The following is a 20,774-nucleotide window of genomic DNA, read 5'->3' on the forward strand; positions in this document are numbered from 1 at the left end:
CCCTGCTGAGTGAAGAGGACTTTTATGGTAGGCTCCCATCTTGTTTCCTCTCCTCTACTGCTTCCAGTGTCTATCCTTTGAGTTGTTGAATTTTCCTTGTGAGTGAAAATTAAGCATCCTCTACCATAAAACAAGGACATCTGCTCAACTATGTTCATAGCAACTTTATTTATAATAGCTAGATCTGGAAACTACCCAGAAGTCCCTCAACCAAAGAATGGATACAGAACTTGTGGTATATTTACACAATGGAATACTATTCAGCTGTTAAAAACAAGGAAATCAGGAAATTTGTAGCCAAATGGATAGAACTAGAAAAGATCATCTGAGTAAGGGAGCCCAGAAACAAAAAGACACACATGGTATGTATTCATTTTAAGCAGGTATTAGCCACATAATACAGGATAACCATACCAATAGGTTATTCCATTCTACATTATTAATTAGAATGTATAATATATGAAAACATACACTTCAAGTTTCAGAGTTTAAAAAGACCAATGTTTAGCTATTTGGGATGTAATTAACATTGTGAGAGACTTTACTTGATATTTAGCAAAGCAATATTTTAAACAGAGAGAAAATTAAAAAAATGAAAGCAAATAGCATGATTTCAAAATTCTCATTTGTTTGCATCCCAAATGTTGGCACTCAGTACCCCTGTGCTTTGTGCATATTTCCCCTGTTAAGATAGCCATAAAGATTGGGAAAGAATCATCACCAACCCTTTATCTGACAGAGGACTCATATCCAGTATATATAAAGAACTAAACAAGCTGAAAAGCAGCAAACCAAGTAATCCACTTAAAAAATGGGGAACAGAGCTAAACAGAGAACTCTCTGTAGAGGAATATCGAATGGCAGAGAAACACTGCTCTGTTTATGAAAGAAATGAAATGCTCAACCTCATTAGCCTATCAGGGAAATGCAAATGAAAACTGTGAGATTTCACCTTACACCCATGAGAATGGCCAAGATGAAAAACTCAAGTGACAACACATGCTGGAGAGGTTGTGGAGAAAGGGGAACCCTTCTCCACTGCTGGTGGGAATGTAAACTTGTACAACCACTCTGGAAATCAATCTGGTGCTTTCTCAGACAACTAGGAATAGTGCTTCCTCAAGATCCAGCCATACCACTCCTAGTCATATATCCAAAAGAGGCTCAAGTACACAAAAAGGACATTTGCTCAACCATGTTTGTAGCAGCTTTATTTGTAATAGCCAGAAGCTGGAAACAGCCCAGATGCCCCTCAACTGAAGAATGGATGCAGAAATTGTGGTACATCTGTACAATGGAGTATTACTCAGCGATGAAAAATAAGGAAATTATGAAATTTCAAGGTAAATGGTGGGACCTGGAAAGCATCATCCTGAGTGAATTGTCCCAGAAGCAAAAAGACACACACGGTATATACTCACTCATATAAACATACAACATAGGATAAACCCACTAAAATCTGTACATCTAAAGAAACTAAGCAAAAAAGAGGAGCCCAACTAAAATGTTCAATCCCCATCCTGAAAGGCAAAGAGGATGGACATCAGAAGAAGAAGAAAACAGGAAACAACCTAGGAACCTGCTACAGAGGGCCTGTGAAAGCCAGAAGAAGAAAACAGGAATCAAACTAGGAACCTACCAGAGAGGGCCTCTGAAAGCCTCTGCAGTGCAGACTGTCAAAGCAGATGCTGAGCCTGATGGCCAACTGACAGACAGAGTGAATGGAATTTTATATAAGAAGTGGGAAATAGTAAGAGCTGGAGAGGACAGGAACTCCACAAGGAGAGCAACAGAACAAGAAAATTTGAACACAGGGAACTTCCCAGAGACTCATACTCCAACCAAGGACTATTCATGGAGATAACCTAGAACCCTGACAATGCAGCCACTTTTGATGAGAACTGATAGACTAAGATCAGAAAGAAGGAGAGGAGGACCTCTCCTATCGTGGACTTGAGGAGGAGCATGCATGCAGAAAGGTGGGGGAGAGGGTGGGACCAGGAAGGGAAGAGGGAGGGGCTTATGGGGAGATACAAAATGAATAAAGTGTAATTAATAAAAGTTAAATAAAAAATTAAAAAATAGATAGCCATAAATGAGAGGCGTGGTGTTCTTTTGGAAATAAAATGCTTGAGCAAAAGACCATCAAGAAATTCCCACAAAGGTAAGATTAGAACTGGACTCTAGTCTGCAGTCACAGCTGTGGTCATTCACCTGCCATCACATGTGCATGATAACTGACATGTTAATAACTTGGAATCTCCTTCTACAGTGGTTAGATCAATGTTGGACACAGAGTCAAAATTCTTAGGCACACTAGTTTTCATTAAATACCATCATTCCATGTTTACATCTGGCAAACTGAAAACAGAAAAGGTAGTTACTTGGTGCTATAATTATGGCAAATACCTACTCTTATTAGTTCAAAGTATAAGAAAATATTTCATCACTTGAAGTAGCAAATCTCTAACAATATATTTGATCACAACCCTAAGGGTGTGCTCTATTTAAGTTTCATTTGTTAATGCACTTATATCTAAATAGCATATATATACTATACCTATCTTCTCTTGAAGTTTTATATTAATATCTTTTAGGTACATAAAGGGTATTTTTCTTTTTTAGTTTTTTTAATTTTTTTATTAATTACAGTTTATTCACTTTGCATCCCACCTGTAACCCCTTCCCACATTCCCTCCCAAAGCTACCCTTCCTTCCTCATCTCCTCTCATGCCCCTCCCTAAGCCCACTGATAGGGGAGGTCTTCCTCCCCTTCCCTCTGACCATAGCATACGAGGTCTCATCAGGTTTGGCTGCCACTGTCTTCCTCTGTGTGAAGGTCAGCCACTGAGTTCATGTCAGAGACAGTCCCTGTTCCCCTGGGCTTTATCTAGGCAGGGGTTCTAGGTTATCTCCATGTATGGTCCTCCCTTATCAGTGGACTTAGGGAGGGGCATGGGACAAGATACAAGAGGAGGGTGGGATTGGGAGGGATGAAGGAGGGGGCTACAGGTGGGATACAAAGTAAATAAACTGTAATTTATTAAAAAATAAAATAATTAAAAAAAATAAAATAAATTCTGGGTCTGATAAGATGCAATTTAAAAAATCTGATATATTGTAATGAGTAGAGCTATGGGGTATGCTAGAACAAAAGGAGAAATTGAGACAACATTGGATCAATTAAAATATAGTTATGCTTAATAAGTATAAATTGAAGAGAATTTTAAGGTAAAATTCAAGAACAAAAAGACACTCATGATAAGTATTAAGAAGTTTCACTTCTATTTGGTTTACTGGCAACTTCTGGAAAAGTTAGTAAACACCTTTTTACAGGTCAAAGACAGGTCAAGACAGCAGATCCTTTTATTTACTCTTTTGCAAATATTTCGTATTTAATTATATTTAACATTTACATATAAAATGGGATGTTCATGTTTTTAGAATTTATTCAGTCTTTGCTTTATATCCATTTTCTCTCTTTTTAACATTTTTGTCTTCAATTACCAATTCACTCATCTCTGGGTATCTGCAACATGTTTACTCTAACACCCCGTTTTTAGTTTTAGCTCTACTTGTTAATACAAAACTGGCATGTAAACTCTTCTATTTCACATGGACAATTTCCCCATGTAGTTTTATGAATGAATCTTCAACAAGAAGTGATGACTCCAATTTCTTGTCATCATCTACATTTGACAACATCTCTTTAGATTCAATTTTTCACCCCTTATATATTGTATGTCAATTTCTAGGTCTATTACAATTTTTTATAATGCTTAGGAAGAAAGCTGCTGTGTTTTAAAATATAAACTGGATCTTATTTGTATTCCAATCAAATGTCATGTTTTACAGCTCTTAACAAGCATGTGTTCATGGAATTCCATTATATAAAAATTATGTGTGTGTGTGTGTGTGTGTGTGTGTGTGTGTGTGTGTTTGTCCTTTTTGTTTACATATTTTGCTGGATGTTTTGTTGCTTTTGTTCTGGATTTGTATCCTGAGAATGAGTATATATTTTATCACTTTTTTCTTTTAAAGAAATTTTTTTTGGTTTTTGTTTGTTTGTCTGTCTGTCTGTTTGTTTGTTTTTGTAGAAAAGGGTTTCTCTGTGTAGCCTTAGTTTTTCTGGACTTGCTTTGTAGACCAGCCTGGCCTTGAACTCACAGAGATCTGTCTGCCTCTGCTGCCCTAATGCTGGGATTACAGATGTGAACCACCTGTACTTTCTATACATTGCAGTGTCAGAAATTCAAAAATGAATGTATTTTGGAATAGGTGTTTTATTTTATTTTTTCAATTTTTATTTTACTTTATGTCATTTGAATCTAATTTATTTTGTGGAATCTTATTAAAATTTTTGGACATCTTTAACTAGCATGTAGGTCTATTTTATAAACTATATCATGAATACTTGAAAACAAGATTTACATATTCAATATTAGTTTTAGGAAAGAATACCTGAAATCAACATGGACACCAACTCAGTACCATGGTTTTTTTCCTTGAAAGACAAGAGGAGACTTTTGGTTCTTCCAGCTAAACTATTTCTTTCTTAAGTATATATGGAATTAGAAATATAGCCATTTTGCTCTGCCACTCTGCTACCGATATTATTAAAATATCTTCAAAGACATGTTTATTTCCCTAACTAAGGTTCTCTTTTTTGTAGCATTACACAAATATTCATATGATTTATGCTTTCTTATTTTCAAATATTTAAAGCATATATAATGACCGAATTGTAAACTTAGATGGCATATAATCTTCAATATGACAAGAAATATAAATGCCTATTCTCTTCTAAAGATAAACTTATGCATTCATTTCTTTCAAAATGGTATACAATGTGTCTCAGGATACTGGAAAATACATTGACAGATTCAGTTGTTTTTAAAACAATCACTACCGAAAAAATATTTTCTGTTACCATCTTTATTAAGAAGTCTTTATCTTTCTTTGTATTATTTTTATTTCTTTTTAATTTCTAGTACTTTCTATCATTTCTGTTATTCTTTTTTAAATTATTTTTATCTTTGTTAATTATAGTTTATTCACTTTGTATCCCTCCCTTCTCCCCTCCCAATCACACCCTCCCTCCCTTTTCCCCATCTGTGCCCCTCCCCCAGTCCAGTGATAGGGGAGGTCTTCCTTTCCTTTCTTCTGATCCTAGTCTATTAGGTCTCATCAGGAGTGGCTGCATTGTCTTCCTTTGTGGTCTGGTAAGGTTGCTCCCCCCTTAGGGGGAGGTGATCAAAGAGCAGGCCAATCACTTAATATCAGAGACAGTCCCTGTTCCCATTACTATGGAACCTACTTGGACACTGAACTGCCATGGGATACCTCTGTGCAAGAGTTCCAGGCCATCTCCATGAGTGGTCCTTGCCTGGAGTTATCAGTCTCAGAAAAGACCCCTGTGCCCAGGCCTTTTGGATCTGCTGCTCTACTGGTGGAGCTCTAATTTTATTTTTCTTTTTTTATTTTTATTTTTAAATTTTTGCTATCTAGTCTAACTATCATGGTTAGTTTTTGTCAGCTTGACACAGCTAGGGTCCTGTTGGAAGAAGGGACTACGGTTAAGGAACTGAGCAAATGCCTCCATCAAATTGGTCTCTAGGCAAGGTTGTGCTGGTGTTCTCTAGATTAATGACTGGTGTGAAGGTGTCCAGCCCACCCTGTGAGATGGCAAACCTGAGCAGTGGATCCTGTGTTATAGAAGACAGCAAGCCGAGTACTCAATAAGCAGTACTGCTCCATGGTTTCTGCTTCAGTTCCTGCCTTCAGGTCCCACACTGAGATCCTGCCCCCACTTTGCTTTATGGTGAAGCTTGGTTAGGATGTGTAAATCAAACAAATCCTTTCCTCCCCAGCTTGCTTTGGGTCTGTTTTTTATCAGAGCCAAAGAAACAGAATACTAACGAATTTCCTTTTTTGTTTGTTTTTACATCTTTAAAAAAGCTTTTCAGTTTACTCATCTGTGTTCTTTTTAGTGTGTATTTCATTCTCTTTTGTCATGGTGATAGTCTTTCTTTCTTATGTTTAGTTTTGGATTTCAATATTTTTGCTTTCTCAGGGACCTGAGTCAAACAATTTTAGTTTATTTCAATATTTTCTAGTTTTATGTAGGCATGCGGTCTTTTATCTTGAGCTTCCATATCTCTTAAGATTTAGTAGGGCGTGTTCTCATTCTTCACTGATTTCAAGAAACTGTTTTATTTCCTTTTTGGCTTCTTCCCTGACTCAATGGACATACAAAATAATGTTTAGAAATTTTGTGTATTTGTACAACTTAAAATGTTTCTATTGTTAAATTGTGGTTTTATTATGCTGTGGTCAAAAATTATGTTTTTAATTTTTGTGATCTTATTGAGAATTATTTTGCATCCCTACTCGTGGTAAATTTTAGGAATGTGCCCTATAGTGCACCTGTTGAATGAAATTTTCTGTATTTATCTGTTTAGCCAGTTGAATTAGTACTAAACTCCCAATGCTGAATTTTTGCCTCAGTGATTTTCTCATGGATTGAAGTGAGGTTTTCAGAACTCCAGCTCTCATAGGGTTGAGTCTATTTTTAAATTTTTATTTATTTTTAAAATTTAATCACTTTACAGGCTGATCCCAGCCCCCTTCCTCCTCTCATCCCAGTCCCATCCTCATGCTTCCTCCTCATGCTCCCCTCTGTCCTTCTTAGAGAAGGGGAGGCCCTCAAGGGGTACCAACCCACCCTGGTATCTTAAGTTGTACCAGGAGTAAGGACAGACTTCCACTAAGGCCAGACAAGGCAACTCAGCTAGGGGAAACTGATGCAAAGACAGGCGACAGAGTCAGAGACAGCCCTTCTTCCATTGTTAGGAAACCCACACGTTGACCATGCTGCACACCTGCTACATACTTGTATAGGGGGCCTGGGTCCAGCTCATGCATGCACTTTGGTTGATGGTTCAGTATCTGTGAGCCAGCATAGGCCCAGATTAGTTTACTCTGTAGCTCATCTTGTGGTGTCCTTGACCCTGCTGGCTCCCTCAGTCATTTCTCACTCTCTTCCCCCTAACTCTCCAATTGTTTTGTTGTGAGTCTCTGCATCTGTTTCCATCAGCTGCTAGATGAAGCCTCTCAGAAGACAGTTATGCTAGGCTCCTGTCTGCAAGCACAGCAGAGTGTCATTAATAATGTTGGAGGCTTGTTCTGTCCCACAGGGTGTTGGGCCAGTCATGGTTTTCCCATTCCCTCAATCTCTGCTCCATCTTTATGGCTTCACTTCTTGTAGGTGAGACACATTTTGGGGTGAAAGTTTTATGAGTGGTTTGGTGTCCCCCTCCTTCCTCTGGAAGCCCAATCTGGCTAAACAAAGTTGTGACTTCAGGTTCTATATCCCTTAGGAGTCTCAGCGAGGATCAACCCCACAGACTCCAGGGAGCTTCCTATGTCTCAGATACTCCCCAACCCAACAGTTTTCATTTTCTCACCAGAACCTGCCACTCCCACACTCACCCTCCTGCTCTCTCCACACCTGATCCCCTCCCCCATTATCTGCCCTACCCATCTCTCACCCAGATCCCTCCCTCCGTATACTTTGGATGTCTATTTTATTTCCCCTTCTGAGTGAGATTCAAATGTCCTCCCTTGGCCTCCTTGGCTTCTCTGGGTCTGTTGATTGTAGCATAGTTATCCTGTACTTTATGACTAATACCCAATTACAAGAGAGTACATCCATGTGCGTCTTTCTGAGTCTGGCTTACCTCATTCAGGAACATCTTTTCAAGTTTCATCCATTTGCCTACAAGTTGCGTCATGCTTTTGTTTTAAATAGTGAGTAGTATTCCATTGTGTAAAGGTACCACATTTTCTTCTTCAATTCTTCAGTTGAGGGACATCTAAGTTGTCTCCAGTTTCCTTTTTAATTTTAAATTTATAATTTTTTATTAATTATAGTTTATTCACTTTATATCCCAACTGTAGCCTTCTCCTTTTTCTCCTCCCAATCCCACACTCCCTCCCTCTTCTACACCATAGCCCCTCCCTAAGTCCACTGATATGGGATGTCCTCCTCCCCTACCACCTGATCCTGTTCTATCAGGTCTCAGCAGGACTGGCTTCATTGTCTTCCTCTGTGGCCTGGTAAGGCTACACCCCTCTCAGCGGAGGTGATCAAAGAGCAGGCCATTGAGTTCAGAACAGAGACAGTCCCTATTCCCAGTATTAAAGAACCCACTTGGAGACTGAGCTGCCATGGTCTACATCTGTTCAGGGTTCTAGGTTATCTCCATGAATTGTGCTTGGTTGGAGTATCAGTCTCATAAAAGTTCCCTGTGCCCACATTTCTTTTTTTCTCCTTGTAGATCTCATCCCCCCTCCAGGTGTTTCTATCTCCCCCTTCTTTCATAAGATTCCCTTGCATTCTACCCAAAGTTTGGCTATGAATCTCAGCATCTGCTTTGATACCTTGCTGGGTAGAGTCTTTCAGAGGCCCTCTGTGGTAGGCTCCTGTCCTGTTCCCTGTTTTCTCCTTCTTCCAATGTCCATGCCATTTGCCTTTCTGAATGAGGATTGATTATCTTACACGGGGTCCTCTTTCTTGTTTAGCTTCTTTAAATATACAGACTTTAGTGTGATTATCCTATATTATATCTCTAATATCCACTTATAAGTGAGTTTATACCACGTGTGTCTTTCTGCTTCTGGGATACCTCACTCAGGATGATCTTTTCCTACCATTTGCCTGCAAATTTCATGATTTCCTTCTTTTTAATTGCTGAGTAGTAGTCCATTGTGTAAATGTACCACAATGTCTATATCCATTCCTCAGCTGAGGGACATCTGGGTTGTTGCTAGCTCTGGCTGTTACAAATAAAGCTGCTACGAACATCCAGTTTCTATTATGAATAAAGCACATCGGATGTTTGCTGAAAATGATTAGAAATGTCTTATTGTATATGATTTGAAATATATTATTGCAACTAATATTTCGTTTTGTCAAACTGATGTTTTTAAAAATATTTAGTGACTTTACAGGTCACAATATACACTCTATGACTTAATTATATTCTTGTACTTATAGGTATGTTTAATACAGTACACTTGCAGTTAGCTTATGTAAAATATTTATTTTTCCAATTTTTTTTAATTTTTTAATTAATTACACTTTATTCATTTTGTATCCCCCCCATAAGCCCCTCCCTTCTCCCCTCCCAATACCACCATCCCTCCCCTTTCTGCATGCATGCCACTCCCCAAGTCCACTGATAGGGGAGGTCTCCTCTTCTTTCTGATCTTAGTCTATCAGTTCCCATCAAAAGTGGCTGCATTGTCCTCTACTGTGGCCTGATAAGGCTGCTCCCCCCTCAGGGGGAAGTGATCAACAAGCAGGCCAATCAGATTATATCAGAGGCAGTCCCTCTTCCCATTACTATGTAACCCACTTGGACACTGAACTGCCATGGGCTACACCTGTGCAGGGGTTCCAGGTCATCTCCACGAATAGTCCTTGGTTGGAGTATGAGTCTCTGGGAAGTTCCCTGTGTTCAAATTTTCTTGTTCTGTTGCTCTCCTTGTGGAGTTCCCGTCCCCTCCAGCTCTTACTATTTCCCACTTCTTACATAGAATTCCATTCACTCTGCCCATCAGTTGGCCATCAGGCTCAGCATCTGCTTTGACGGTCTATACTGCAGAAGCTTTCAGAGGCCCTCTGTGGCAGGTTTCAAGGTTGTTTCCTGTTTTCTTCTGGCTTTCAGAGGCCCTTTGTAGCAGGTTCCGAGGTTGTTTCCTACTTTCATTTTCCTCTGATGTCCATCCTCTTTGCCTTTCAGGATGGGGATTGAACATTTTAGTTAGGGTCCTCTCTTTTGCTTAGTTTGTTTAGATGTACAGATTTTAGTGGGTTTATTCTATATTGTATGTTTATATGAGTGAGTATATACCATGCGTGTCTTTTTGCTTCTGGGACAACTCACTCAGGATGATGCTTTCCAGGTCCCACCATTTACCTGCAAATTTCATGATTTCCTTATTTTTCATTGCTGAGTAATACTCCATTGTATAGATGTACCACAATTTCTGCATCCATTCTTCAGTTGAGGGGCATCTGGGCTGTTTCCAGCTTCTGGCTATTACAAAGAAACCTGCTACAAACATGGTTGAGCAAATGTCCTTTTTGTGTACTTGTGCCTCTTTTGGGTATATGCCTAGGAGTGGTACGGCTGGATCTTGAGGAAGCGCTATTCCTAGTTGTCTGAGAAAGGGCCAGATTGATTTCCAGAGTGGTTGTACCAGTTTACATTCCCACCAGCAGTAGAGAAGGGTTCCCCTTTCTCCACAACCTCTCCAGCATGTGTTGTCCCTTGAGTTTTTCATCTTGGCCATTCTGATGGGTGTAAGGTGAAATCTCAGGATTGTTTTGATTTACATTTCCCTAATGGCTAATGAGGTTGAGCATTTCTTTAAGTGCTTCTCTGCCATACGATATTCCTCTACAGAGAATTCTCTCTTTAGCTCTGTTCCCCATTTTTTAAGTGGATTACTTGGTTTATTGCTTTTCAGCTTGTTTAGTTCTGTATATATATTGGATATGAGTCCTCTGTCAGATAAAGGGTTGGTGAAGATTCTTTCCCAATCTGTAGGCAGTCGCTTTGTTTTGATGACGGTGTCCTTTGCTTTACAGAAGCTTTTCAATTTCATGAGGTCCCATTTATTGATTGTTGCTCTTAGAGCCTGTGCTGTTGGTGTTCTGTTCAGGAAATTTTCTCCTGTACCAATGAGTTCTAGGGTATTTCCCACTTTTTTTTCTAGCCGATTTAATGTGTCTGATTTTATGTTGAGGTCTTTGATCCACTTGGACTTCAGTTTTGTGCAGGGTGATGAGTATGGATCTACTTTCATTTTTCTACATGTAGACATCCAGTTGGACCAGCACCATTTGTTGAAGATGCTATCTTTTTTCCATTGTATGGTTTTGGCATCTTTGTCAAAAATCAGGTGTCCGTAAGTGTATGGGTTTATTTCTGGGTCTTCTGTTCGATTCCATTGATCCACCATTCTGTTTCTATGCCAGTACCATGCAGTTTTTATAACTGTTGCTCTATAGTACAGCTTGACATCAGAAATGGAGATACTTCCAGAAGATCTTTTATTGTAGAGGATTGTTTTAGCAATTCTCGGTTTATTGTTATTCCATACGGAGTTGAGAATTTTTCTTTCCAGGTCTGTAAAGAATTGTGTTGGCAATTTGATGGGAATTGCATTAAATCTGTAGATTGCTTTTGGTAAGATGGCCATTTTTACTATGTTAATCCTGCCAAGACATGAGCATGGGAGATCTTTCCATGTTCTCATATCTTCCTCTAATTCTTTCTTCAGAGACTTGAAATTTTTTTCATACAAGTCTTTGACTTCCTTGGTTAGGGTTACACCAAGGTACTTTATGTCATTTGTGGCTATTGTGAAGGGTGTTGTTTCTCTAATTTCTTTCTCAGCCCTTTTGTCTTTTGTATACAGGAGTGCTACTGATTTTTTTGAGTTAATTTTGTATCTGGCCACTTTGCTGAAGGTGTTTATCAGCTGTAGGAGTTCCCTGGTAGAGTTTTTGGGGTCACTCATATATACTATCATATCATCTGCAAATAGTGATAATTTGACTTCTTCCTTTCCCATCTGTATCCCCTTGATTTCCTTCAACTGTCTTATTGCTCTAGCAAGGACTTCCAGCACTATGTTGAAGAGATATGGAGAGACTGGGCAGCCTTGTCTTGTCCATGATTTCAGTGGGATTGCTTTAAGTTTCTCTCCGTTCAGTTTGATGTTGGCTATGGGCTTACTGTAAATCACCTTTACTATGTTTAGATATGTGCCTTGTATCCCTGATCTCTCCAGTACTTTAAACATGAATGGATGTTGGATTTTGTCAAATGGTTTTTCAGCATCTAGGGAGATTATCATGTGGTTTTTTTCTTTCACTTTGTTAATATGGTGGATCACATTGATGGATTTCCGTATATTGAACCACCCCTGCATACCTGGCATGAAGCCTACTTGGTCAGAGTGGATAATATCTTTGATGTGTTCTTGGATTCGGTTTGCAAGTATTTTGTTAAGTATTTTTGCATCAATGTTCATAAGGGAGATTGGCCTGAAATTCTCTTTCTTTGTTGAGTCTTTGTGAGGTTTAGGTACCAAGGTGATTGTGGCTTCATAGAATGAGTTTGGTAATGTTCCTTCTGTTTCTATTTTGTGGAATAGTTTGAAGAGAATTGGAGTTAGCTCTTCTTTGAAGGTCTGGTAGAATTCTGCACTGAAGCCATCTGGTCCTGGGCTTTTTTTGGATGGGAGACTTTTGATGACCGCTTCTATTTCTTTGGGGAATATAGGACTATTTAATTGATTTACCTGGTCCTGATTCAGCTTTGGTAAGTCAAATCGATCAAGAAAATTGTCCATTTCATTTAGGTTTTCAAATTTTGTTCAGTATAGGCTTTTGAAGTAAGTCCTAAGGATTGTTTGGATTTCCTCAGTGTCTGTAGTTATGTCCCCCTTTTCATTTCTGATTTTGTTGATTTGGGTGGTGTCTCTCTGCCTTTTAGTTAGCTTGGCTAAGGGTTTGTCGATCTTGTTGATTTTCTCAAAGAACCAGCTCTTGGTTTCATTGATTCTTTGAATTGTTTCATTTGTTTCTAATTGATTGATTTCAGCCCTGAGTTTGATTATTTCCAGCCGTCTACTCCTTTTTGGTGTGTCTGCTTCTTCTTTTTCTAGGGTTTTTAAGTGGGCCATTAAGTTGCTTGAATGAGCTGTCTCAAATTTCTTCTTGAAGGCACTTAGTGCTATGAACTTTCCTCTTAGCACTGCTTTCATTGTGTCCCACAAGTTTGGGTGTGTTGTGTCTTCATTTTCATTGAGTTCTAGAAAGGCTTTAATTTCTTTCTTTATTTCTTCCCTGACCCAGCTGTCATTTAGTAACAAGTTGTTCAGTTTCCATGTGTGTGTAGGCTTTTTGCTATTTCTGTTGTTGTTGAAGTCGAGCTTTATTCCATGGTGATCAGACAGGATACAAGGGATTATTTCAGTCTTCTTGTATCTGTTGAGGCTTGCTTTGTGACCAACTATATGGTGTATTTTGGAGAAGGTTCCATGAGGTGTGAGAAGAAGGTAAATTCTTTTGTGTTTGGGTGTAAAGTTCTGTAAATGTCTCTGAGGTCCATTTGATTCATGACCTCTGTCAGAGATATTGTTTCTTTGTTTAATTTCTGTTTTGTTGACCTGTCCTTTGTTGAGAGTGGGGTGTTGAAGTCACCCACTATTAATGTGTGGGGATCTATATGTGGTTTAAATTTTATCAATGTTTCTTTTACAAATGTGGGTGCTCTTGTATTTGGGGCATAGATGTTCAGGATTGTGATGTCTTCCTGGTGGAATTTTCCCTTGATGAGTATGAAGTGTCCTTCCTCGTCTCTTTTTATTAATTTTGGTTGAAAGTCTATTTTATCAGATATTAGAATGGCTACTCCTCCTTGTTTCTTGGGTCCATTTGCTTGGAAAGTCGTCTTCCAACCCTTTACCCTCAGGTAATGTCTATCTTTGTGCCTTAGGTGTGTTTCTTATATGCAACAGATTGCTGGGTTTTGTTTACGTATCCATTCTGTTAATCTGTGTCTTTTTACTGGAGAGTTGAGTCCATTGATGTTGAGAGAGATTAATGACCAGTGGCTGTTAGATCCTTTGATTTTGATGTTGGCTGTGTTCATAAGGTTGTGTGCTTGGTTGCTTTTTGTTTTGCTGTAGTAAGGTTAATTATTTCCTGTGTTTTCTTGACAGAAGCTAATTTTCTTGGGTTGTATTTTCCCTTCCAGTGTCTTCTGTAATGCTGGATTTGTGTGTAGGTATTGTTGAAATTTGTTTTTGTCATTGGATATCTTGTTTTCTCCGTCTATGAGGACTGAGAGTTTTGCAAGGTATAGTAGCCTGGGTTGACATCTGTGTTCTCTTAGGGTCTGCATGATATCTGTCCAGGCCCTTCTGGCTTTCATAGTTTCTGTTGAAAAGTCAGGTGTGATTCTAATGGGTTTGCCATTATATGTTACTTGGCCTTTTTCCCTTGCAGCTTTTAGTATTTTTTCTTTGTTCTGTACACTTACTGTTTTGATTATTATGTGGTGGGAGGATTTTCTATTCTGGTCAAATTTGTTGGGTGTTCTGTAGGCCTCATGTATCCTTATTGGCTTCTCCTTTAACTGGGGGAAATTTTCTTCGATTATTTTGTTGAAAATATTTTCTGGGCCTTGGAGAAGGGAGTCTTCTTTTTCCTCTATACCTATTATTCTTAAATTTTGTATTTTCATATTGTCTTGGATTTCTTGGATGGTCTGTGTCAGGAATTTTTTGGATTTAACATTTTCTTTGACAGATAGGTTGATTTCTTCCATTGTATCTTCTACACCTGAGATTCTTTCTTCCATTTCTTGTATTCTGTTGGTTATGCTTACCTCTGTAGTTCCTGTTTTCTTCCCTAAATTCTTCCTCTCCATTATTTCCTCCATTTGTGTTTTCTTTAATTTTTCTAGTTCTATCTTCAGGTCTTGAGTTGTTTTGTTTACTTCCTTCACCTGTCTGATTGTATTTTCCTGTTTTTCTTTTAGTTCCTTCAACTCTGTTTCTTTTATTTCTTTCAGTGATTTAATTATTTCTTCTCTGAAGGCTGCAAACTGTTTGGCTGCATCTTCCCGTATTTCTTCACGGATGGCCCTAATCTGCTTGTCTTTATCTTCCTCCATTTCTTTACGGATAGCCATGATCTGTTTGGTTTTATCTTCCTCTAATTTTTTACGGATTTTATTTGTTTCCTCTATTATCCTCTTCATCAACATAGATGTAAGGTCATCTTCTTGATTTTCTATTATGCTGCATTGTTCAGGGCTGTTCGCCCCTGGACGGCTGAGTTCTGGAGATGCCATATTGCTCTGTCTTTTGTTGGTTGAGCTTTTATGCTGACCTCTACCCATTGGGCTGATTTAGGTGTTGGCTGTTAGTTTCTGTGCTTCCTGGAGTCCTGAGGTAGGGAGTATCCCCTTGGCCGGCAGATGATTTTTCCTGAAGGAGTCCTTCTATGCTTTTTGGTTATGGTCACTGTATGGCCAGTGTTTCTCAGGAGATGCCATTGCTCACCTCAGGTTTATAGCCCTGAGTAGTAGCTGTGGTCCATGTTAGGCAGGGGGGGCTCTCATCTCACCCATAGAAGTTCTGAAGATAGCTGCCCCACTGCTGGGTTTCTTGTTATAAATTTAGTGTGCTGCTGCTCACTAAATTTCCATGTACAGTCCTCTTGAAGAACCTGCTGATTCCCTAGCTGTGGGGTTTTCTCCCAACAGGGAAACTCAGTCTGTTATCCTGGGGCACACAGTTCTGTCCAGGAAAGTGAGAGGTGCACTCAGCAAGTCTCTGGGCCAGAGGCTGATTGCTCTGCTCTGGACCTGGAGAATGTGCACCTAGGTTGAGTTGGCGCCTGGGGGCACTGCTCTGGTCTGGAGGCTGGGTGCCTCACTCTGGAGCAGAAGCTGTGTGTCTCTGTCTGGAATGGCGGCTGCAGGCACTGCTCTGGTCCAGATGCTGTGGGTGCAGCCCTCTTGGAGGGCCAGGGATTCCCACAGTTTTGGCAGTCTAGCTACGGATAACTGGTTGATCCTTGGCACAGTATCTGAGGGCTGCTGTAATGGCTCTCTGCCTTTTGTAGGTCTGAGGATGCAGCTGTGTGTCCCAGTGCCCCAGGGGAACTCAATAATGGCGGCAGAGCACAGCGCTTCTGCCTGCACTAGAGTCTGCGTGAGTCCAGGAATTGTTTTGGTGCTGGGTGTCCTAAGCGTTAGAGCTGCTGACCCCCTCCGCTGGGGGTTTTCTCCTGCCAGAGACACGCAGTCTGGTTCCCTGGTGCCCACAGTTCTATCTCAGGCGGCGAATCAGGTGCACAGGCAGGCGCCTGTGTCCCGGCTCTGGGTCCGGGCTGGCTCCTGGGGCACCTGCGGAACCCGAGTCTTTTCCAGGGGATGTCTGGGTAACCTGAGGTTGGTCCCAATTGTTTCCTGCTCCGTGGGGTTATCTCTCGACTGGGAAATCCAGTCTATGGTGCTGTGGGCCCACAGTTCAGTCTGGGACCGTGACCAGTTTGCGCTGGCAGGTAGCTGGGGCTGGCGACCAAGCGCCTGGCGGAACCGGAATCTCTTCCGCGGTTTAGCCGGGTGAGTTAAAGCTGATTGAATCCCCCACCGTGGGGTATCCTCTCACCTGTGAAACACAATCACTTGTGTTTTATGGCCGCGAGTTCTGATTGCTGGTCACTGTGCCTCTCCTGCTGTGTTGCTCCTCAGAATAAGAGTCCTCCCGGCGCCGCCATCTTGCCCCGCCTCTCCTATTTTTCCAATTTTCAATGCAAGTGTTTCTTTACCTATGAAGTAATTTTCTTATAAGGTAAGAATCTCATGTTTAGATGTTTGGTTGATTTAGGCAGTGTATATATTTTAATTAAGGAATTTCACCTGTTAACACCCAAGCTCATTATTTATAATTAAAGCTATCCCACTGTAATTCATTCATTTTCTTTTTTCTTTTATATATATTGTTCCCTTTTTTCTCATATTTTTTTTGTAAGTTGGTGGTTTTTTCATTGTTACTTTGACTGGTAAAGGCAATACTGAAATAAATATCTGAATATATCTGTGAGTAAATTTTCAGAAAGGATTGCCTTCTCCATTCTCTATGGTGTGTGTGTGTGTGTGTGTGTGTGTGTGTGTGTGTGTGTGGTGTCTCTGCCACATGATATTATCACAAAAACTGGTACTGACCTTGCTTGCCAGGTTGGAAACTACTCCTTCAAATCATGGGATAAAATACATCTGTAATATCAAAATTTGGTTTTGGCAAAGGAATTGGTCAGTGTGGTGAGAAGTTAATTAAGGTAGGTTGCTTTTAAAACCAAAGAATTTCTGTAAAGGATGCATCCTACAGTGGTTTGAAAGTTTGTATTTCAGTAAAACATGAGGGCAAACAAGGAGGCCCAGGTAGATCACATGTCAATATTCAAGGGCTTCTTAGGCAAACAGAAACATTTGGGAATCTCAGAAATGGTAGGTGTTGTGTTTCCTGAAGAGGAGGGAATACAGATTTACCTACTCATCTACTCAGGGGATTTGTGCACTAAGATTTTGAGAATAAACTACCCAGCTGGGCCTAGGAAAGGCTCGTAGATAGATAGGTTGGACAAAATGTGAAGTAGAAGTTTCTCATTTCTTCGAAAATTCAGTTGTGTCATGTAAATACAGATTTTGTTTTGGTTCCAAGTGTGGGATGTGAGACTGTCTTTCCCCTGTGGAAAACTGCCCCTGTGAAAAGGCATTCAATGTTTGTCAGGTGGAAACTATCTGAATCAAGGGAGTTTTCCCACTTTGGTGTACTGATGTAGTTTAGGTGGAGTCTTACTGTTTGGCTGAGTGGTACCACCTCTGCTGCTGCTGTGGTTTGCTGCTTTGCTGTTTGTCTGGACTGCTGATATCCTGACTACTGAGATTGTTATATCCCCAAAGAGCCCAAGGATTCTGGTCAGGTGGATGTAGGTAAAAGAGGTAAAGATTCCCTTTTCCTATTAATCTCCCACCTAAGGTCAGGGTATGGGAAGGGAGGAAGAGGTGTTTAAGAGCATCAGGTAAATTAGGTATTTGAAAAATCTAAGTCTATAGAATTGGTTGCAAAGCTTAGCAACAAATGCTACTAAGGCCTGTCTATTTGGCTGTTTCCCTAGCAGCACTGATTGGCAGAAACTCTTATCTGTCTCATACCCAAGGTTTCTATCAGGAAGACACACTGTCAAGCTTATTTAGAAATTGTATGTAAGTGAATACATGAATCAACATTCTTTTTTGCATGTCTCTTTCATATCTTTATTTTTTTAAATCATATTCAATTTTTTTTAATTTTAATTTTTATTAATTACAATTTATTCACTTTGTATCTCCCCTGTAGCTCCTTCCTTCTTCCCCTCCTGACCCCACTTCTCCTTCTTCTCTACCATGCCCCTACCCCAGTCCACCTATAGGGGAAGTTTTCTTCCCCTTCCTTCTGACCTTAGTCTATCAGGTCTCATCAGGAGTGGCTGCATTATCTTCCTCTGTATCCTGGTAAGGCTGCTCCCCACTTAGGGGGAGGTGATCAAAGAGCAGCCCAATCAGTTCATGCTGATACTGCAGCCAAGGACCATTCATGGAGATAACCTAGAACCCCTGCACAGATGTAGCCCATGGCAGTTCAGTGTCCATAGTAATGGGGACAGGGACTGTCTCTGATATTAATCAACATTCTTACAAAAAAGGTTCTTGAAAATGATATCCACAAACACTGACAAGCTCTGTAGTTACTACACCTTGGGTTCTAGTTGAAATAAAAGTCAGACTTAACCTCTCACTAACAAGTGTTCTTTCCACTCTTCAAATCTTTTGCAAATGTAAGAGTTACACACTCAGATCATGACTCCTAACTTTACTTCATTACAAAACATGTGACATTAAACACGCACATGCAAATATTAAAAAGTTAAAATTTTTCTTTTACTACCTCCCTCAGCCTACAAATTAATTGAGTATATTTGCTTTAAACAACTCAGGTTACATTTTAACTCATTGCTCTTTTCTGTTTAGACATGAGGGCAAACAGTGACAGAAGGGAAGACACTCTGAACAGAGGACTGTGCTCTCCCAGGATGCCTGTGAGGTGGATTTCTGCCCTGCTCCTGCTGCAGATGAGTTGCTGCTTCAGATCTGCTAACTGTGGAAAGGTGTTGGTGTGGCCGATGGAGTACAGTCACTGGATGAATTTAAAGATAATATTGGATGAACTTGTACAGAGGGGTCATGAAGTGACTGTTCTGAGACCATCAGCTTCCATTTTTCTTGATCCCGAAAAATCGCCTGGCCTTAAGTTTGAAACTTTTTCTACAACTATCAGTAACGATGATCTGGAAAATTTTTTTGCAAAGGCTGTGAATATGTGGACTTATGAGCTGCCAAGAGATACATGTTTATCATATTCTCCTTTGCTACAAAATATGTTTGCAGAATATTCTGCTTATTATCAAAGTCTTTGTAAAGACACAGTTTCAAACAAACAGCTTATGGCAAAACTGCAGAAATCCAAGTTTGATGTCCTGATCTCAGATGCGATTGCTCCCTGTGGGGAACTGATAGCTGAACTGCTCCATCTTCCTTTTCTGTACAGTCTTCGTTTCACTCCTGGCTACACATTGGAAAAGTACAATGGAGGATTTGTGCTCCCTCCCTCTTATGTACCTATGATTTTGTCAGGACTAGGTGGCCAAATGACATTCTTAGAGAGGGTGAAAAATATGATATGTATGCTTTATTTTGACTTTTGGTTCCAGACATTTGATGAGAAGAAATGGGATCAGTTCTACAGTGAAACTTTGGGTAAGTTATGTTTCTCATCAATAGCCTAGGACCTAACTTTCACATGCATTTAAAGCTATCTGTCCATGAAATAAAAAGTGAGGTTTTCTTTTCTAGGTGGTCAAATATAATACAATATTGGCTAAGAAACTCTGAAACATTCTGCTAAAGCTCATTTTATTGATCAAATAGAAGAAGGCAGGAGACCTGATATAGGGCATTCTGGTCAGCTATACAATTGCAAAGAGACACAGTAGACTTTCTCTATGTGATTCTTTACTCCTTTTCCTGTAATTTACCCTCTATCTTAATAGTTCACTAGCTAGTTACCAAAATCTTCATTAGTGTGCATTAAAAATTATATATTCAATAGAATATACATGCATATATAACATTGAAGAAATTATTTTCTCTTGCATAGGGCTATGCTTTATTTAAAACCAAAATGTAGGGTCTGGAAAAATAAAATTATTGCTGCCTTGGCAAAACAAGGAAAAAGGACTAGTTACAAACTACACTGTCCCTGATGAAATCTGTCCAGGGTACATAGCATGGTTTGTGTTTTGAACCTGGAATGTGTATTTGCATTTGCACTGGTCCTTCTGAAGCTTAGATAGGAGTAAAACGTGTGCTTATTATTACAGTGGTTTAGTGAGTCATTTCAAATTATTGTGAAAACATGAGGTAATTGTTATATTTTGCATTAAAATTAAACCAAACTGACATTTATGTATATAACTAAGGTTCACATCTATTACACATGCAAATTATGTTACATATAAATAAACATTGGGTTTAAAATGCACATGCTCTACATCAAACACCAATTCTTCCAACATCTCTACGAAAACATATTTTATATTCAGATGACAATCCAGTTAGCTTTTTCCCTTCTCATTTGCTCATCTTCTCCATCTAGGAAGGCCCACCACCTTAGCTGAAACAGTCAGCAAAGCAGAAATGTGGCTCATTAGGTCCTACTGGGATTTGGAATTTCCTCACCCGACCTTACCAAATGCTGACTATGTTGGAGGACTCCACTGCAAACCTGCTAAACCCTTGCCTGAGGTAAGTACAATTTTTTAATTTCTTTTGTTTTTTTATTTCACTTGTGCTGAAAGTGATTCTACACCTTTCACTACATTTTCTCCCAGTGACAGAGTTATATAGGAATCAAGCACACTGCTAACTAGCAGCTCAGTGAACTCAAGAGAGAACATGAGAGACATAGGAAATGTTCATATCATTTGAGTTAAACGAAGTCAGGTAAGGTACTTGGGTGGTTAGTCACCGGGTAAGGTTATTACCAAGCAACCCAGAGGATGTGAGTTTGAATCTCCAAAC

The 20,774-nt window shown here is 39.6% G+C and overlaps 1 protein-coding gene across 2 annotated transcripts in view; it reads left to right on the plus strand.

Annotated features, from left to right (window-relative positions):
- Nucleotides 1-20,774, plus strand: part of LOC129692795 (UDP-glucuronosyltransferase 2B17-like) — a 40,129-nt gene that overhangs the window by 8,900 nt on the left and 10,455 nt on the right. For both annotated transcript variants that reach the window (XM_055629286.1, XM_055629287.1), the window contains exons 2-3: nucleotides 18,666-19,451; nucleotides 20,350-20,498. In XM_055629286.1, the coding sequence (XP_055485261.1) occupies nucleotides 18,668-19,451; nucleotides 20,350-20,498 (933 nt within the window). In that variant the 5' untranslated portion in view covers nucleotides 18,666-18,667. The remainder of the gene's footprint in view (nucleotides 1-18,665; nucleotides 19,452-20,349; nucleotides 20,499-20,774) is intronic.

This window comes from Psammomys obesus, unplaced genomic scaffold (genome assembly GCF_907164565.1).
Source record: "Psammomys obesus unplaced genomic scaffold, mPsaObe1.curated_primary_1811, whole genome shotgun sequence".
In the NCBI taxonomy this organism is placed as follows: Eukaryota; Metazoa; Chordata; class Mammalia; order Rodentia; family Muridae; genus Psammomys; species Psammomys obesus.